Source organism: Ascidiella aspersa, chromosome 2 (genome assembly GCF_963924565.1).
Source record: "Ascidiella aspersa chromosome 2, kaAscAspe10.2, whole genome shotgun sequence".
In the NCBI taxonomy this organism is placed as follows: domain Eukaryota; kingdom Metazoa; phylum Chordata; class Ascidiacea; order Phlebobranchia; family Ascidiidae; genus Ascidiella; species Ascidiella aspersa.
Window position 1 is genome coordinate 3016494 of NC_139448.1, and position 16011 is coordinate 3032504.

The window sequence follows — 16011 nt, forward strand, 5'->3', positions numbered from 1 at the left end:
GCGAAAGACGTTTTTGCAAACTCAGTGGAAAAACGCGACAAAGTGAATTTAGACAAACTAGTTGAAAGCTGGCGCTACTAGGGATGTCCGATAAAATGGATCGTGACCGATACACGATACCTGGGTCACGCTTTCAGCTACTTGTCCGATATTTTGGTCTTGATGCCGTTTCGATAACTGTTCAAGGCAATAGTACAAATTCGGCCAAGTTTTAATGTTTTTAATTTAGAAACTAGTAATTCCATAGCTGAAGCCAAATTTTCCACTAACAAGGAAAATAGTCTTTAGACGACTTAATTTTATCTACTTTAGGTTGTCCATTAGAATAATATGTATCAGACCAGGAGGCCTGGCTTTTAGTAAAAAAATATCGGGTATCAGACTGAAATATGGAGTATCGAACACCCCTAGCAGGTTTCCTGGCTTTATTTGCTAGCAGAGCGACATATTGGATATCTACTAAACAATTGCTTAAACGAGCAAAGGTCAAAAGTATCAACCGCTTTAATGCTTCGATATTTTGAATAAACGCAAGAAATCACACCTTCGATCGAAAAAGAGCTAAGGCAAGAACAACAAGAGAATAGAAAGAAAGATATCGGGCGCTTCAAGCCTATTTACACTGGACCATTCTTCGGCAGAGCGCGAGAAACCGTTGTTACGTCACAACAACGCTACCTCTATAACGTCATCACCAGTCCCAGTATTGGGAAACCCCCGAAAAAATCCAAAAAAAAGTCAATTTCTCCTTACCGTAAAAAACAAAAAAACGCTTAATTCCAAAAATAGTGACGTCATAATACTAGGATTTCATGGGGGTGGATGTGAGGGGACCTGCGGGGGTGCTGGGCAGGAAAGTGGACACCCTGCGTGCGGGGTTGGGGCGTAGAGGGGTGTTTTGTGCGGCGGTGTGGGGGTAGCGGGAGTGGTAGCGGGTAAGCTTGATGAACTTGACAGTGACGAGGCGACCGTCGAACCAGGATCCGTGCAAGGAGCGAAAGGCCTGACCGGCCCCGGCGCACGTGGCGCACTTCAGGTACACCAGGCCCTGCGAAGGGGACGCCCCCGGAAAAAGTTGACATCAGTATTTTGTTTTTCGAAAAACACTTTTTTTATTTAAAACAAATTTTGTTGGACTGGATTTTTTTTGCCTTCCAACTTATGATTAAAATGCGAGGTGTGACGTCATAACTTGATGACGGCCATGTTTTGTCTTTTTTCAATAATTTTTTTTTAATTTACAAAAAAGTAGGTATGAGACTTGATTTTTTTGCTTTTAAAATAATCAAAAAGCGAGATGTGACGTCATGGCATGATGACGTCGATTAATTACGGGGCTCCGAATTTACTTTTTATGAATATTTCCATTCAGTAAATTCTTATAAATATCTTGTCGAATTTCAATTTGATCTGAATTGATTGTAAATTAATAACTAACTACTTCTAGTTCGTAGATTACGTAATTTCTAGTTTTCGCAAACTCGTCGCTATAATTTCTAACAATGTAACAAATTAATTCAAAAATTAAAAAAACAAAATTAAAAAACTTGAAAATAAATTCCTGAAAAAACAGATTGCAATAAAATAATCATTTTACCTCGTTTGAATTCTTTTCGACCTGTATGTCGAGTATTTCGTTGTTGTCCGCGCACTTTTCTAAGATAGAGTCGCGAATCTGCAATTCCCAACCGTCGCCTTTTTCACTAAAAATACAAGATTGAGTAAAAAATTCACTTTAAAATGATTCCAGCAGCCACTAAATCCAGTTAGACTCTTTAGTCGAAACTTTCCTGTATAAGAGATTCAGGAGTTTTGTTTTGGGTTTTGATATTTAATTGACACTAAAAAAATTGCGTTTTTAAAGGGTTTTTTTTCGTACGATACAAAAACATCACAAATACAGCTCTAAAGCTCATTTTTAGGTCACTTTAAAAGCTTGATCTCTTATTAATGTTTAGTTAATTTAAATCAAAAAACGGTTTAAAAACAACAAAATAAAAATGGCGTAAAATGAATTAAACAAAACAACTAAAATTATTTAAAAACAGAAAACAACCTCAAATAGTTTAAAAACAAAGAATAACTCAAAACGATTAAGAAAATAACCTAAAACAATAAAAAAAACAAAAAAGGTAACTTAAAACAGTTGTAAAACAAAAAGCAGCTATTTTGCGATTGTTTGACGAACTCACACTTCAGGGCCGAATAGGTTCCTTAGCTTGGGACAAGGAGTTGGACTGAAGGTTCGTGCCAAACGCCATGGGGTTATCGGTGGTAAATAAGTGGGGTTAGAAAATGGGTTAGGGTTGAACTTAATAGGGAAGTTAGTAATGTTAGGGGTTTATGTTGTTTAGGCCAGATTTGGGTCTCAATCCGCCGGGTTTAGGGCTTATTCCGATTTAGACGGTACTAATACCACGAGGTATTAGTCCTATTTTGGCCTTATTCTAAAGTGTGCTTTATTCTAACGTTGAGGTTGATCTTATTTCGGTCTTATGGCTGTAGTCCAACAATACAACTCACACTTCAGGATCGAACAGGTTCCTTATCTTGAGACAAGGGGTCGGGCTGAACGAGGGAGTGTTGATGGAGCGGTTGGTGTCGAAGGCCTCCCCCTGCCACACGCGTCCGGGGGGTTGCTGCTTCTTGCTCGGTGACGTCACCTAAGTGCAAGCAGTGACGTCATCGAAAATCGATGCGCGCGGGAAAAAGGTGGATGGTTTATATTCAAGTTTGACTGAATTTTTTGCGCTTTTAACTTTTAATAATAGAAATAAGAAACAGTTTTATAAAAAAATCTTTAACTAAATCTAATAATACAGAAATCCAGATATATTTTGTTTTAAAACGACAATTTTCTTAGAATAATTTAAAATTTCCCTACGGGCAGGTCAATTAGTGGAGGGTTCTAATTCAAGTTTTACTGGACTTTAGTCAACTTAAATTTTATTGAAATAAGAAAAAGTTAAGTCTACTTGAAAAATAAGTTTACATTATACTTATACTATAAAGTCGTTAGAACTGTTCAGACCAAACTGTTATTTAGCTTCACTATGCACGGCTCTATAATGTAGCTTTATAATGAATGTTAAGCTAAAAAGGTGGGTTCGTAAAGCATAAAATTCGTAAAATATAGAGCTTTCAACTAGTTTTAGTGTTTAAGATAAATAAAGTGTTTCCATTGTAATTCTACTTTCAGCCTCATATTTACCTGGATCCACCTCCAGACGAGAAAGTCTTCCCCCGAGATGCGCTGATTCTCAACCCGGATGCGGGACTCACTTGCGGAGAGGAAGTGAACAGCTTTGTCCCAAGCTCCGTGCATCCGCCTCCTGGACACAAACAAGAAGAATTAATGACTGGAGTCGGAGTAAGTCAATGATAATGATATAACTAAAAAAAAGTGAGCCCAAAACGCCATTTTTTTTACAACTATTGAAATTAAACAACATTCAGTTCGCAAAATTAAGGCATATATTGCTCCATCTCTTGAACACATAAAGAGGAGGATTATTAACTGGAGTTAAAGGATTATCCATCGGAAAAATTATGCTAAGAAATATGTTTTTTCAAAAAAAGTTTGCGCAAAAAGCCAGTTTTTACAACTTATGAAACTAAACAACATTCAGTTTACAAAATAAAGGCACCTATTGCTTGGTTTGCAGGTGGTTGAATTGTGTATATGTATGGTTCAGTAAGTTGATAAAAACACTGAAAATGGCATTTAATTGGTGCCGCTTTGCAATACATTGTGTTCAAAAAACTACGCTAATGATTGAAAAAACTTAAAAGTACCAAACCTTTTTATTATAGTTCAGGACACTGAAAGACAGAGTTCAGTTGATAAACGATGTGTAACGCATTACAGTAAACACAATTTGTATGAAAAAAAAAGGCATTTAAAACTTTAAGATCAACCGACAATGTGCATTGTGGGCTGGCTGCATTATTTATAACTTCTGTCGATAATCTCCAGTAAGATCAGTGTTATCCAGTTTACCCTGTGGTGTTTGGTTTGGCTTTTCTCCAAAACTATAAATGATTAATTAAGGGGGCCTTGTTGGCTAGTTCCCCTTTGGCCTGCAACCAGAACTTGTGTATAGTTTGAGTTTTTTATATAGTTTCTGAGAAGATTAAACCTATAAAGGTTTAAAAATGCTCCTTTTTTTCAAACAAAAAAATAACCATAATTTTTGCAAAATAACTATGAAAAGGTTAAAAAATCCTACTTACATTTCCAAGAAAATTTTTGTCTTTATTTGGCGAATTACTTACAAAAAGATTTAAAATTCTACTATCATTTTAAAAAAATAATCAGATTTTTTGTATATTTTGTGTGAAATACGTTTGAAAAAAGTAAAAAAATGCTATTTTTTGGTTAGAAAATAACCAGAATTTTTGTATATTTTTGATAAATTAGATGTGAAACCATTTTAAAAGTCCTATTGTTATCTCTGGAAAACGAGAAAGATTCCTATTTAAACAATGGATTTGAAGAAATTGAAAATCTAGCAATGTTTAAATCTAAATAAAACTAAAAAAGGCATTCTATCCAATACAGCCACCCGCAGCAATGTTAGTATTTACAATAGAAGACAAAAATAAATTTGTTTGGTATTTCCATCAAGCAAATTATACTTAACACCAAGTCGGTAAATAGTGGTCAATACCTTTCCTGTGGAGGGATGATAATGTCTCTTGCATGAATGATGGGAATAAATGGCCGGATGGTTTCATCTTTTTGACTGCTTTCATGATGGCTCTTAATCACATCTTTAACAAGACATAAACATTTAAGGTTCTTCAATAGAGATGTGCAATACTTGACATTATATTCTGAAATTAATACTTTGGACAAAAAAATTGACATATTTTAGTCTTTATAAATCTTTAGGTTCAGGTAAAAAAACAAATTGTTACTATTGAAAATGGTTCCTCAGTAATACGGCTTATGTAAAAAAGTATTTCATATAATTTAATAAATTTATTTGAGGGACGTTGTATTTTCAAATATCTTACCCAATATTTTCTCTACAAGAACGAACATCGCCTGCCTTTCTTCAGTCTGTTTTCGTATCTTGTATTGCCGATAAAGAATGACCAACCAAATAGCAACACCCACTGGAAGAACAAAACACTCTTTATGGAAAGTCTACTTATTCGACGAACTGCAGACCGTTTATGCAATAAATAAATTTTAAAAGCGCTTCAAAGAAAATTTATAGGTTTTAAAGACATAAAATAAATTTGATTACTGTTTTTGGTACGTTTCAAAACAAAACAGTATTCTCAAAAATTTGAATTAGAATACAAATTTAAATAGGAAATCTCTAAAACCATGTAAAACTATCGTAAAATATGTATTTCTGTAAATTTCTAAGAAATGATTTTAACTTTTACACCTGTTTATAAAAACAAACTAAATATTATGAAAATTTGTTTAAAACTGGGGGAAGTTACAAAGTAAAGATGTGTTAATATTACACAAAATGGTTCTTTTAGCATGACTAGAATTTTTTAAGCTTTAGGCTTTCTTAAAAAACACTGATATATTACAATTTCAAAGTAACTCACCTCCCAATACAATGCCAACCCTAAGAAGAACTTTTTCAATTGCTCGACGGAACCGACAAACTGCCGATAACATCGGTAGGTTCGAGGACATGAAAAGTACATCCGTGAGACTGAAAACAAATGTATTTATTCATATATTTATGAGATTGAACAAATCAATAATCTAAAACAAAATTAATTTGTGTTTGTGTAAAGTAATACACAACTTTCCGAAAAATTACATTATTTTAGAGAAAAATTAAGCTTATGGGCAATTTTTTAAGGTTATTTAACCTGTATGGTTATCTATAACTTAAATCAAAGAATAAGTGTAAAGCCGAGTATTTTAACCTCACCTTTCATCATCTAGTTTAGTTTCTTCTTCATCGACAAACAAGTTAATTTCCCACTGAGGGTGTTCCCTGATCAGCTGCAATGCTTTTAAGAAGTCAATCTGTTTCGCCTGAAACAAAAACAAGATTACACAAACGAACATACAGTATTTTACAGGAAGATTTATCGTTATTTAGGGGCGACCATGGCTCTGCGACCATGGTTAGAAGTATAATACAATATTTATACAAATATATAACATTACCAAGTTCTTCTATGAGCCTTACGTCATGTATAAAGATTTAATGAAAGATGCATACACAGTTATACCAATACAATACACAGTCCCGGTATGGCCGGAGGTCGTAAGTTCGAACCTTACCACAGGCTAATTTTACGAACAGAATGCAGCAAGCAACATTCCTATGGTTGTTTCTTGACTTGCACCCTTCTGAGCCTGTGTAGCTCATTTGGTAGGGCGACGGTCCCGATGTGGCCGGAGATCGTGAGTTCGAACCTTACCACAGGCTAGTTTTACCAACGGGATGCAGTAAGCAGCGCTGCTATGGTTGTTTCTCGACTTACTCCCCTCTGAGCCTTGTTTAGGTCAGTTGGTGAGCGACGGCCCCAGCATGACCAAGGTCATGAGTTTGAACCTCACCACAGACTAGTTGTGTTTTTAGCCTGGCATGATTGAATATTCTTAATTGATACTTCGGTTAATTTGTTGGAGACTTCTGGTGTAATTTGATTTTATTTTTATTTTTCAGGTTTTATGTGTATCTCATAAATCAGTAAAAAATGTGATCATTTTACCCCAAAAAATGTACAAATGCTGAGCGCTACATATATAACCAAGTCTCCAAGAGAGTGGAGAACTTTTTTGTTTTTTTGTTTTTAACTGAAGTGAACCGAAATACTTACAGATCTGTAATGTAGCCTAATAATAAATGTCAGCCAAAAATGTAGAGTAAATTAACATGATCTTGATAAAGACGTTTCAATATGCACTTTATTGTATCATTAACTGATGATGATACAAATTTGTACAGAAAATCTTAATTAAGATGATGTAGTTTTACTCGACCTTTAGGCTTTGACATTCATTTTTCAGAATCACAATATGTCTTACTAAACCAAAGAAGTTCAAGTATTATATTATTTTAGGTTTGTAAAGAAAACAATCATAAGGCAAATTAACAATTAAAAGGCATTAAAATACCTTAATTCTAGATTTTAGTTCCAGAACTGTCATAAGGTCGGAGGTAACTTGACTGTTGCATAAACGTTCGCCTGAAAATACATAAAACTACTCAATTGGATAATTACTACCCATGGCAAATTGCACTTCTTAAAAAATGCAAAAGAATTCAATTTAAAAGTAATAATTATCACAATTGCAGCAAATAGTACTTGTCATTTCTTTCAAAACACTGAATTCATAATTCGTAAATACAAAGCATACTTAATAATATTTTATGTTTGTCAAAGGTAGTAGCAAAACTGATAACTAAATTCTATGCATTCCGATAAGCAATTACCTGCTAGTTTTGACAACTGGTCGTGGATTTGATGAACAAAGTGCATCGTTTCATCCTAAATAAACATAAACAATTATAACAAATATTTCGAAGAAAAAATGATTTTATTTATAACAAGAAACATTTTGGACCATTACATTATTTAAACCCAACATTTACCTTGTTTATATCATTATGTATATAAAAAAATAAAAATGGCCGGTTATGTAAAAACAAGTCATTAATTTTTATAAGAATGACAACATTGTTGTTTGCTCTTTACAAAAAGGGTGTTTAATACGGGTTGTTTAGCAAAATAATTTCCCAAATATAGTACAAAAACATTAAACCATCTGTACCTTTGGAGAATAATCGGGCAAACCACTTTTTGTCGATACAACTTCGTCCGATCTCAAGGTAACGTACAAAAGTCCGAGAACGACAAAGAACACAATGGTTCCAATTGGCAGCAAGGCAGAGCAGTGCAAATGCCAGGGCCTGGGCGTCTGTTCGATTGCACCAAAGTTACTGGACTTTGAAATCTCCACAGGTGCCCGAGGTTTTCTGACAAAATGTGACCTCAACCTGGCCAGTAAACCAGTGTTTTCACTAACATCTTCATCGTTATCGCATGACATTTGATTAGATTCCGTTTCGGAAGCTTGTTCGGGCACATGGGGCTTTTGGAGTGTGCGTTTTCGCACTGAGCTTTCGTCTGATACTGTAGCGCCACCGTTCGCGCTAACTTCAGGGATAACAGACTTTGATTTATGGTTAGTTTTCCATAAGTTTATGCTGTCGTTAGCTGGGGTGTAGCTCTGTGAGGTGTTATATCTTAGGGGACGACGGGGGGTCGTACGAACCGGACTGTCCAACGGCGATCCCATAGGAGACGTACTGACGTCGGCGGCCATTATTTCGGCCCACGATGCATCCGTGCAATCGTCATCTGAATCGTCAGAGTAACCGTTTGTTACTGTAGCGACTGGGGAGGATTTGTGGGAACGATTCACCCTCGATGGATGTTTTAATCCAGACACAGATTTGTGCAGGGGTTTCTTTAAGGGGCTTGGTGGAAGGCTTTTTGTTCCTTCCTGCTTGAACGATCGCTGATGTGGTTTTCTCCGCAGCGACATGTGCTTCATGGAAAGTCGGGAGTTTTCTGCAATTAACAAAAAAATTAGCAAAGCTACAATTATGTTTATTTTTTCGTTTATGAAAAATGTTGTAGTTATGAAAATATACTATATAAGTTAAATCATATATTATAATGTTTTCAAAAAATATAAGGACCAATGCTGCCAAACGATGTTTGTGTTTTAATAATTTGATAATATATAATTACATGGGCAAACTGCTGCTCTTTGGCATGTTTTTTTATTGCTCTTCTGTTTGCAGAGTAATATGAAAAAATATATAGAAATTTAATCCATTTTACCAAATTTGATCTATTTTTTGTGGCTCTTTAAACTTGAATTTGTTAAAAAGTATGCGATGCCCACTTCTATTATACATATATATATATATTAAAAACTGGGTTGTGTTTTATCTTTGATTGTCTGCTTGCGGTGCTATTTCTAATATTTACTGAGACAGAATTACAAAGATAAAAAGCTACTTTATCATTACTGGATTTAAATATTCTTACCTTTGCTATCGTTGTTATCACTTTCATCAGAACTGAACCCAAACGATTTTCTTTGAGGTTGCGTTGGTTTGATTTTTGTCTGTCGAAGTGCTTTCACTGATGCATACCGCTTGCTCCCATTGATAGATATGTCCTTTGTTACAGAAACACTTTCATTCTGTGAATAAATAAATCGAAAAAGTTAAAAAAAACGATAAGTAAACCAAAAAAGTAAAATAAATTAAAACGCACATGCGATAGCTTCTTTACATTTTGTATTGCTAGTTTTTCACAAAATACACTTTTCTTTATCTGCCCAGTTTTTACTATTTCTTGCTACACAAAATCAACTACTTACCTAACATATCTAAAATATATTAACGATTCTACATATTTACGCTTGGTATTTGGGTAGCAGCAAAAAAGGTTGTGAAACACTGTTCTATACAGTGGTATAATATAATAGAACACAACCACCAAATTAATTTTTTGTTTCTAGAGACATAAAAAATGTTTTTATTATAAAAAAATCCCTCATGCTGAGTATAGCATAGAGAGGTGCCCAGTATTGACATTGCCCTGAAATTGCAATTTAATTTAAAATAATCAAATGTTTAAATTTTTAAGCTGGAATTTTTCAAGCATTTAATTTTTTTAAAAACTTCCATTACCATTTAAATAAGACCAAAATATTTTCATTGCGTGAAAATGTATTTCTTCAAGTAAGTAACTGTGTTTTATTTAGATTTTAGACAATGTTTTGTTATTGTATTACAAAGCTAAAGCCTAGCCACAAAATCGTTAATTTTTTCATTGGTCTAATAGAGATTTTTAATGACGACTTGTTCCTCTCGATTGTAAACAAGAGTCTAGAAACACCGAAATACGATTAAACATTTCAGAACAAATTAATTTAACCGAAGGACACATATTCAAAGTGGTGAAACATATTTGTCTGATATATAACCGAGTGTTGCTCATACAGCAGTTTTATTATTATAAAACTAACTGTGTTTTGAATAAGCTTTGTAATAAGCATGTCTCGTCAAGAATCGTTCAATTTATATAGATGGAAATATTAGTGTGAAAATGGTTTACCCACTTGTGTGAAAATGGTTTACAAATTATTTGGGTTAAATAAAAACACAGCATTTTTAGAGATATGTTAGACATTGAAAATAACTGGGTTAATTGTAATAATAAAACACTCACAGAAGAACGGATTTTGTTCAATTTCTTGATGTACAATGACCTCGTGCTTTGGGTGATGGGTCCAACTTTTTCGCCATATTTAAGCAATTCTTGCCTCAGTTCTTTATCAGATAACTCCACACCCGACATTGCATTCAATTTCAATTATCACCAATTCAGTGAAACATATCTGACATCTGGTAAAAAAATAAATATATTTACATACAAGTAAAACAGCAATTTAAAACACAGTTCCTATTGCTAAAAACTTGTGATCAGCATGCAATTCATGGCATTTTTCCTGGAGATATGGGTTTGTATTAAAAAAATGGCGCTCTTTCACTATTGTACGTAAAAATTAATAAAAAAAAAATTTCTTCAAATGCTGCATACCACAACGCATATTGTTTGGGTTAGGGTTAGGGTTAGCATTTGGTTGAGGGTGGGTCAAGTTATTATTAATAATAAACATAATATTACTTGACCCACCCTCACCCAAACGCTAACCCGCACCCTAACCCAAACAATATGCGTTGTGGTATGCGGTATTATTATTATTTTTTTTTGCATAACTTTTCACGTACAATAGTGAAAGAGCGCCAAAAATATTTGAGGCATGTCAGTGTGCAATCCTGTTTGTTTGAAATTCTACCGAAATAATACACAATTTAACCTTTTTTTTAATTTAGGTGTGCAATTTCATAATTGAGGTGTGCAGTGTGCACAATACTGCATTAAAAGTGGGCTTTAAAATTCAAACATTAATTCTAAATTTGACCTATAAATCTGATCAAAATAAAATGAAATTTAACAAACAAGCTTGATTTTAAATTAATTTAAATGAAAAAAATGTATATATTTTTCTTAAAACGCATTGGCTTTGCCGGACTATTTCAAACTGTAAAACTTCAATTTTATTTGTTTGTGCTACCTTTATGTTTAAAACAAACAAATATTCATTGTTGGCCTATTATGCAGGCTACAACAGTTTTTTTAATCTTAAACAAAGAACATAAAACAACAAGTACCCTTATATTACAAGTCAGGTCATTATTAAACAGAGATATTTGGGAAATTTGGCGATTTTTCGGTACGGTACCTTTGCATACAAAACGTGCAGAATATAGTTGAAAAGTCCCTGGTTTAATGTACAATTGGCGTTTAAAAGAAGCGCTAAAAATAGCCGCATTTCTAATAATACCGAGTTTTTAGTCAACCCTGTCTAGACTTGGATTTGCAATTTTAAGCCGCACAGACTGTAGCGTGTCGCTTACGGCGTGCTGACTTGAACGAGGGGGTTTCCTATTTTTAAATTGCGAAAGCTTATTTAGAAAACGCTGATTGTTTACCATCTGTTCTTATGTCCTTACGAATATTCACAATCCATTGTTAAACAAATTGTATGGCTCGGCATATACTCGAATTATTTACATTTGTGCTCTGAAAAGTCTGGGGCAGTTACAAAGGCATGTGCTTGTAATAAATTTTACGTTTATCTAAACATCTTGATATTTTGTGGTTAACAGAGTACATTATTTTTAATAAAGGGTCATAATTTCAATATTAAACCAACGCCTATCTATAACTTAGATAGGCGTTTGACGCATTGCGAAGCGGGTGTCACTTTCAAAAGAATTTGATTAAACATGTATCTGTGTTAGTAAACAACCAGTTTAAGCGTACCATTACCTATTTTTGGTTATCTACTTTATTCGTGTTCAACTAAAAATTTAACATTTCTTGACCAATTGTCCTACAGGACCTGAGAAATGGCTCCGAATACTGCTATGCCTGTAACTACGTTTGCCTGACTTACGTGCACCTCTTTATCACCACCTTGCGGTAGCTGAATTTTACTACTACTTCTTAGCTAAGTTCGTAACCTCTTCTACGAATCTCTTTCGTTCTGTGGTCACTTATATAATTTGCTTTCTTCACACAATATTCAAGAGGTTTACCTTACAAGAGTTCCACCGTGCATACTAAAGCGATATAGATAAATAGTGCAAGAATAGTCATAAGTATTCAAAAAATATAACCCCAGCTCGTGAAATTTTCTCCAAATGTATAATTAAGCACAACCAACGTTTTTTACAGCAAATTTACAGGGGAAATGGTCTGCTTCATTTTTCAATTGGTATATGCGCCTACTTCTTGTTCTATTATTCAGCCAACTAATTCAGTTCGCAGTTTGCACTGATTCATTGTCTCGTTTATGAAATCAGTAAATTGCAAACAATTAATACATACAATCAGTTTTTTTTTAAGGTTTGGTTTGGGTGACCGCTAAGTAGTTTTAAGAGACCGCAAGCGTTTCATTTAAATACCAAAAAGTTGCAAGTCCAAAATTTTGGAAACCGCTAGAGAAATTTGACACCTTAAAAAAAAACACTGCATACAAATCACAATCATGTTTTTTTTGCCAAACTCACACTTCCCACGCTTCTTGTATAAATATTAACATATGGCCTCTCTATGTCAGCTAATTAACTATCAAGGTAATAAAACTAGCATTTGAGTTGTGCTCTTTAAACTAAAAGGTTATATTTATTTTGTGGTGGAAATAAACGTCCACAAAAACAGAAAAAAAAATGATTGAGGAGGAACAAAACAAGAAAATACAACAAACAAAAAATCACATTGCAGTACGTACACAAACTTAACAAGTTTATTTAAGAAAAAAAAAATTTTGAAGAAAAAAAAAATTTTTTTAGCCATTTGCAGAATTTGGGATCACTGCAGTATTCTGCACATTAAATACAGTTGTTTAATTTTTTTTTCGGTTTAAATATAGGCATTTTTTTGGAAACGGGGTCTGTTGGCCAGAAATCTTTTTTAAATAATTACGATCATAGTGTGCAGTCTAATATTTCTAACAAGTGTTTACTGCACCAAATAAAACTAAAAAATAAATAAGTCTGCACATCATGTAGAAGAAACTCAAGTTGTAAGGGTTTTAAACTCTGTGTATGAAAGTGAAATCTTGAACTCTGCTGAAAACCAACCATTGAATGATATTAATATTGACCCTCTTGGCTGTCGATCAACCAAAAAATCAGACACTGGTGGAAATATCTGTAATACATGTTAATTTACCATGCTATAGTGTTTTCATCAACATAGCTTTAAACATCTTAAAGGTTTTTAAAACAGCAAACATTATTTTAAATTAGTGATAAAAGATGGAATAGTTAACTATAGGTAATAAGTTTTCAGCTTAATCAGCTGAATTAAATATAACTTTCATAAAAACAAAAAGTAAAGTTTGCTCCAAAATTATAAACTTGACTGGAGTGATAACATACCTGGTGTGTATGTTTTTTACAATTGCAGTGGAAAAATATACCATATTTTGTAAGTGCCTTTCTATGCAGAAGATTTCATTTTGTCAGTGAAGTCTGACAGGTTTAACTGTGGCCTTGACAAAAGAATCAATGATAGCTCATAGCATTATTAAAGTTCGTATCAGCTTATTGTGTATTAATGACAATAAATGCATCATGTGGTCCGGATCGGGTAAAAACATACAACCAATCGTCAGATGAAGTGCTTTCAATCCTTAAAATCCTCAAACCAATTTTTTCAGTACATCAACATTAAATATTTAACTTCACATTTCCTAAAAAATGCAATCTATATTTACAAAAGATCAAAAATGAGGATTTTTAGATGACACACACAAATTGATATTTGTTAGGGCAGAAACACACAATGTCTTATTGACCATTTACTATTACAACAAATTTAAATGCTTGAAATTTTAATTTAGGATTTTTAAAATGAACAGTAAACGTGAGAAGAGTTAATAAAACAGTATGTTGGTAAAACCAGGATTTGTAAAGTTATTTACTACACTGTACTTGACCAAGGAAAATATTCACAAAAAAGTTTATAATTGTTATTAAATCTTAGTAACGAATCCAAACTTTATAAATTCACAATTATGGAATTAAAATGGAAAAACAATTATTATTAATAAATACCAATCTAAACAGCACTTTTTTAACATCTAAAACAGGGTTTTAGAAACCTGATGTCATAACCAGTGGACCAAAACAGTTGTTTCTGCTTTACGGTTAGATAAAACTGCCATAATTTTGACAGACAAAACCGACATTTGCTAACCAGAACAGCCACGACAACCACAATGAACACACTCAACAACTTTTCCGGCCTCCAGTTTAGACTTTGGAACGCGACAAATGCAGTTTGTTCCAAAGTTTGTGTCCCTGGCCTGTATACACCGGAGACAGCAGAGGTTCTCGTAGCCCTGCTTTTTCCATTTTGCGATCAGATTTTTGTCGGCGATATTTTCCTTGAGGCAGTATTCGTAAAGATCTCGACTGATTGCTTTTCGTCGGTAAAACAGGTCGTAGATGTATCGCGACTTTTGGTGGTGTATTTTGAATATCGGCCAGACAGATTCGACTTTTCGCATTCCGTCGTGACTTTCAGTCTCGGCTTCCCTCATTTTTTGATCAAGTTCGTCAAGAGTCGGCTCGATGAGCTCCCATCCCTCTGGTGGTGGCTTGCGGCTTCTTCTAACCCGTGGCATTGTACAGCGTTTAGGGTAACAATAAAATGTGTTCAGCAACTTTAAAGCCTAATTATAGATTTGTGTAAACTGCCACACGAAAAAATGTGTAAAAAAATAAAAACTACAAATTTAGTAAGAAAAAAAAATCCTGAATTCAACCACATTTTTGTCCGGGAGTTTATAATGCTGACATTTGGGCTAAGGTGCTTGTTTGGGTGGGTCAACATTATTATTAATAATAAATTATATAATAATACTTAACCCACCCAAACGCCAACTGACAACCTAACCCAAATAATGTGCATTGCGATATGCTGTATTACTTTCTACCTAGCTAATAGAAACAACCTCATTTATTCTCCCATTTTTATTTTTTCTTGCTGGTTTTACTACTGTGAAAATAACGTGGTGGGATTCTACAGCGGCTCTAAAAGGACTAGACAACTAATTAGTTTCTGCATACTGAAGTTGTGAATTATCAACACAATACCTTCAATACAACGACAGTTGTCTTCTTTGGAAATTCAAAAATGTTATTTATGTTTTAAATCCCCAGGATATAATACTAACCAGTACTCTTATTCCACTTGCGCAATTTTTGATTTAACTTCTTTTCTGCCTGCCCCGGCGAAAATTTATTTTTTGAGTGTAAAAAAAACCTAAAGGGAATTAAATCAAACTAATACCTCTTACCTTTATTAACAATACTACAGTGTCACATTTTAAGCTATAGTATGTTGTTTAACGACGTTTATGAATCGTACAAATTCGTAAAGCAAAATCTTGTGAAAAATACATTTATGTCTGCCATAACAAACTTTACATTTAGGCAACAATATTGTACATTAAAACTGTACCTTCAATATGACGTAGCAAGATAATAAGTTCGTTATATTATTATGTATTATATCACTAATAGTAATACTACAATTTGTTTTTAGGAAAACTTCTTTAAAAAAACAATAAAATGCAGAAATGAAATGAAGTCATGTTTTTATGTTTTACGTCAGTTTTCTGATGATACATGTCAATTATACGCTTGGTTAATTTTCAAGAGAAAGTAATTTAAGCCAAAAAATTCATTGGGAATAAACATTTAAACTGCAGGCAGATTTTTTAACTGATTACGTAGACTTAGCCTAAGCAGATACCAGAAAAGCAATTATACTAATTTTCTGAATTTAAAAACAAATTATTCAAGATTTTCAATAGTGGGCGCACGCGGGTGTAGAGCATCCTAAATCCTAAAG

The 16011-nt window shown here is 33.6% G+C and overlaps 2 protein-coding genes across 3 annotated transcripts; both read right to left on the minus strand.

The window, feature by feature from the left end:
* Nucleotides 1-494: 494 nt before the first annotated feature.
* On the minus strand, nucleotides 495-10404 carry LOC146163146 (inner nuclear membrane protein Man1-like). 2 transcript variants are annotated; one of them, XM_083382163.1, is made up of 13 exons: nucleotides 10246-10404; nucleotides 9055-9211; nucleotides 7766-8568; nucleotides 7428-7482; nucleotides 7109-7179; nucleotides 5910-6016; nucleotides 5575-5684; nucleotides 5020-5121; nucleotides 4671-4773; nucleotides 3212-3332; nucleotides 2524-2663; nucleotides 1598-1703; nucleotides 495-1048 (listed from the first exon to the last, which is right to left on the minus strand). In XM_083382163.1, exons 1-13 carry the CDS (start codon nucleotides 10372-10374, stop codon nucleotides 803-805), a joined length of 2250 nt encoding a protein of 749 aa, XP_083238289.1. In that variant the 5' UTR covers nucleotides 10375-10404; the 3' UTR covers nucleotides 495-802. The 2 variants fall into 2 exon arrangements, with proteins under 2 accessions (XP_083238289.1, XP_083238290.1); XM_083382164.1 differs by having other exon boundaries at nucleotides 7757-8568.
* Nucleotides 10405-13086: 2682 nt separating this feature from the next.
* Nucleotides 13087-14849, minus strand: LOC146163147 (protein BUD31 homolog). Its single transcript, XM_083382088.1, has one exon. The coding sequence runs from the start codon at nucleotides 14777-14779 to the stop codon at nucleotides 14345-14347; it is 435 nt and encodes a 144-aa protein (XP_083238214.1). The 5' UTR covers nucleotides 14780-14849; the 3' UTR covers nucleotides 13087-14344.
* Between the last annotated feature and the right edge of the window lie 1162 nt (nucleotides 14850-16011).

Coding starts and splice junctions, on each gene's coding strand:
- LOC146163146 (XM_083382164.1), bottom strand. CDS start 10,374: ATGTCGGGTGTGGAGTTATCTGATAAAGAACTGAGGCAAGAATTGCTT. Junction 9,212..10,245: donor TGAACAAAATCCGTTCTTCT/GTGAGTGTTTTA, acceptor ATTTATTCACAG/AATGAAAGTGTTTCTGTAAC. Junction 3,333..4,670: donor ATCATCCCTCCACAGGAAAG/GTATTGACCACT, acceptor GTTTGTGTCCAG/GAGGCGGATGCACGGAGCTT.
- LOC146163147 (XM_083382088.1), bottom strand. CDS start 14,779: ATGCCACGGGTTAGAAGAAGCCGCAAGCCACCACCAGAGGGATGGGAG.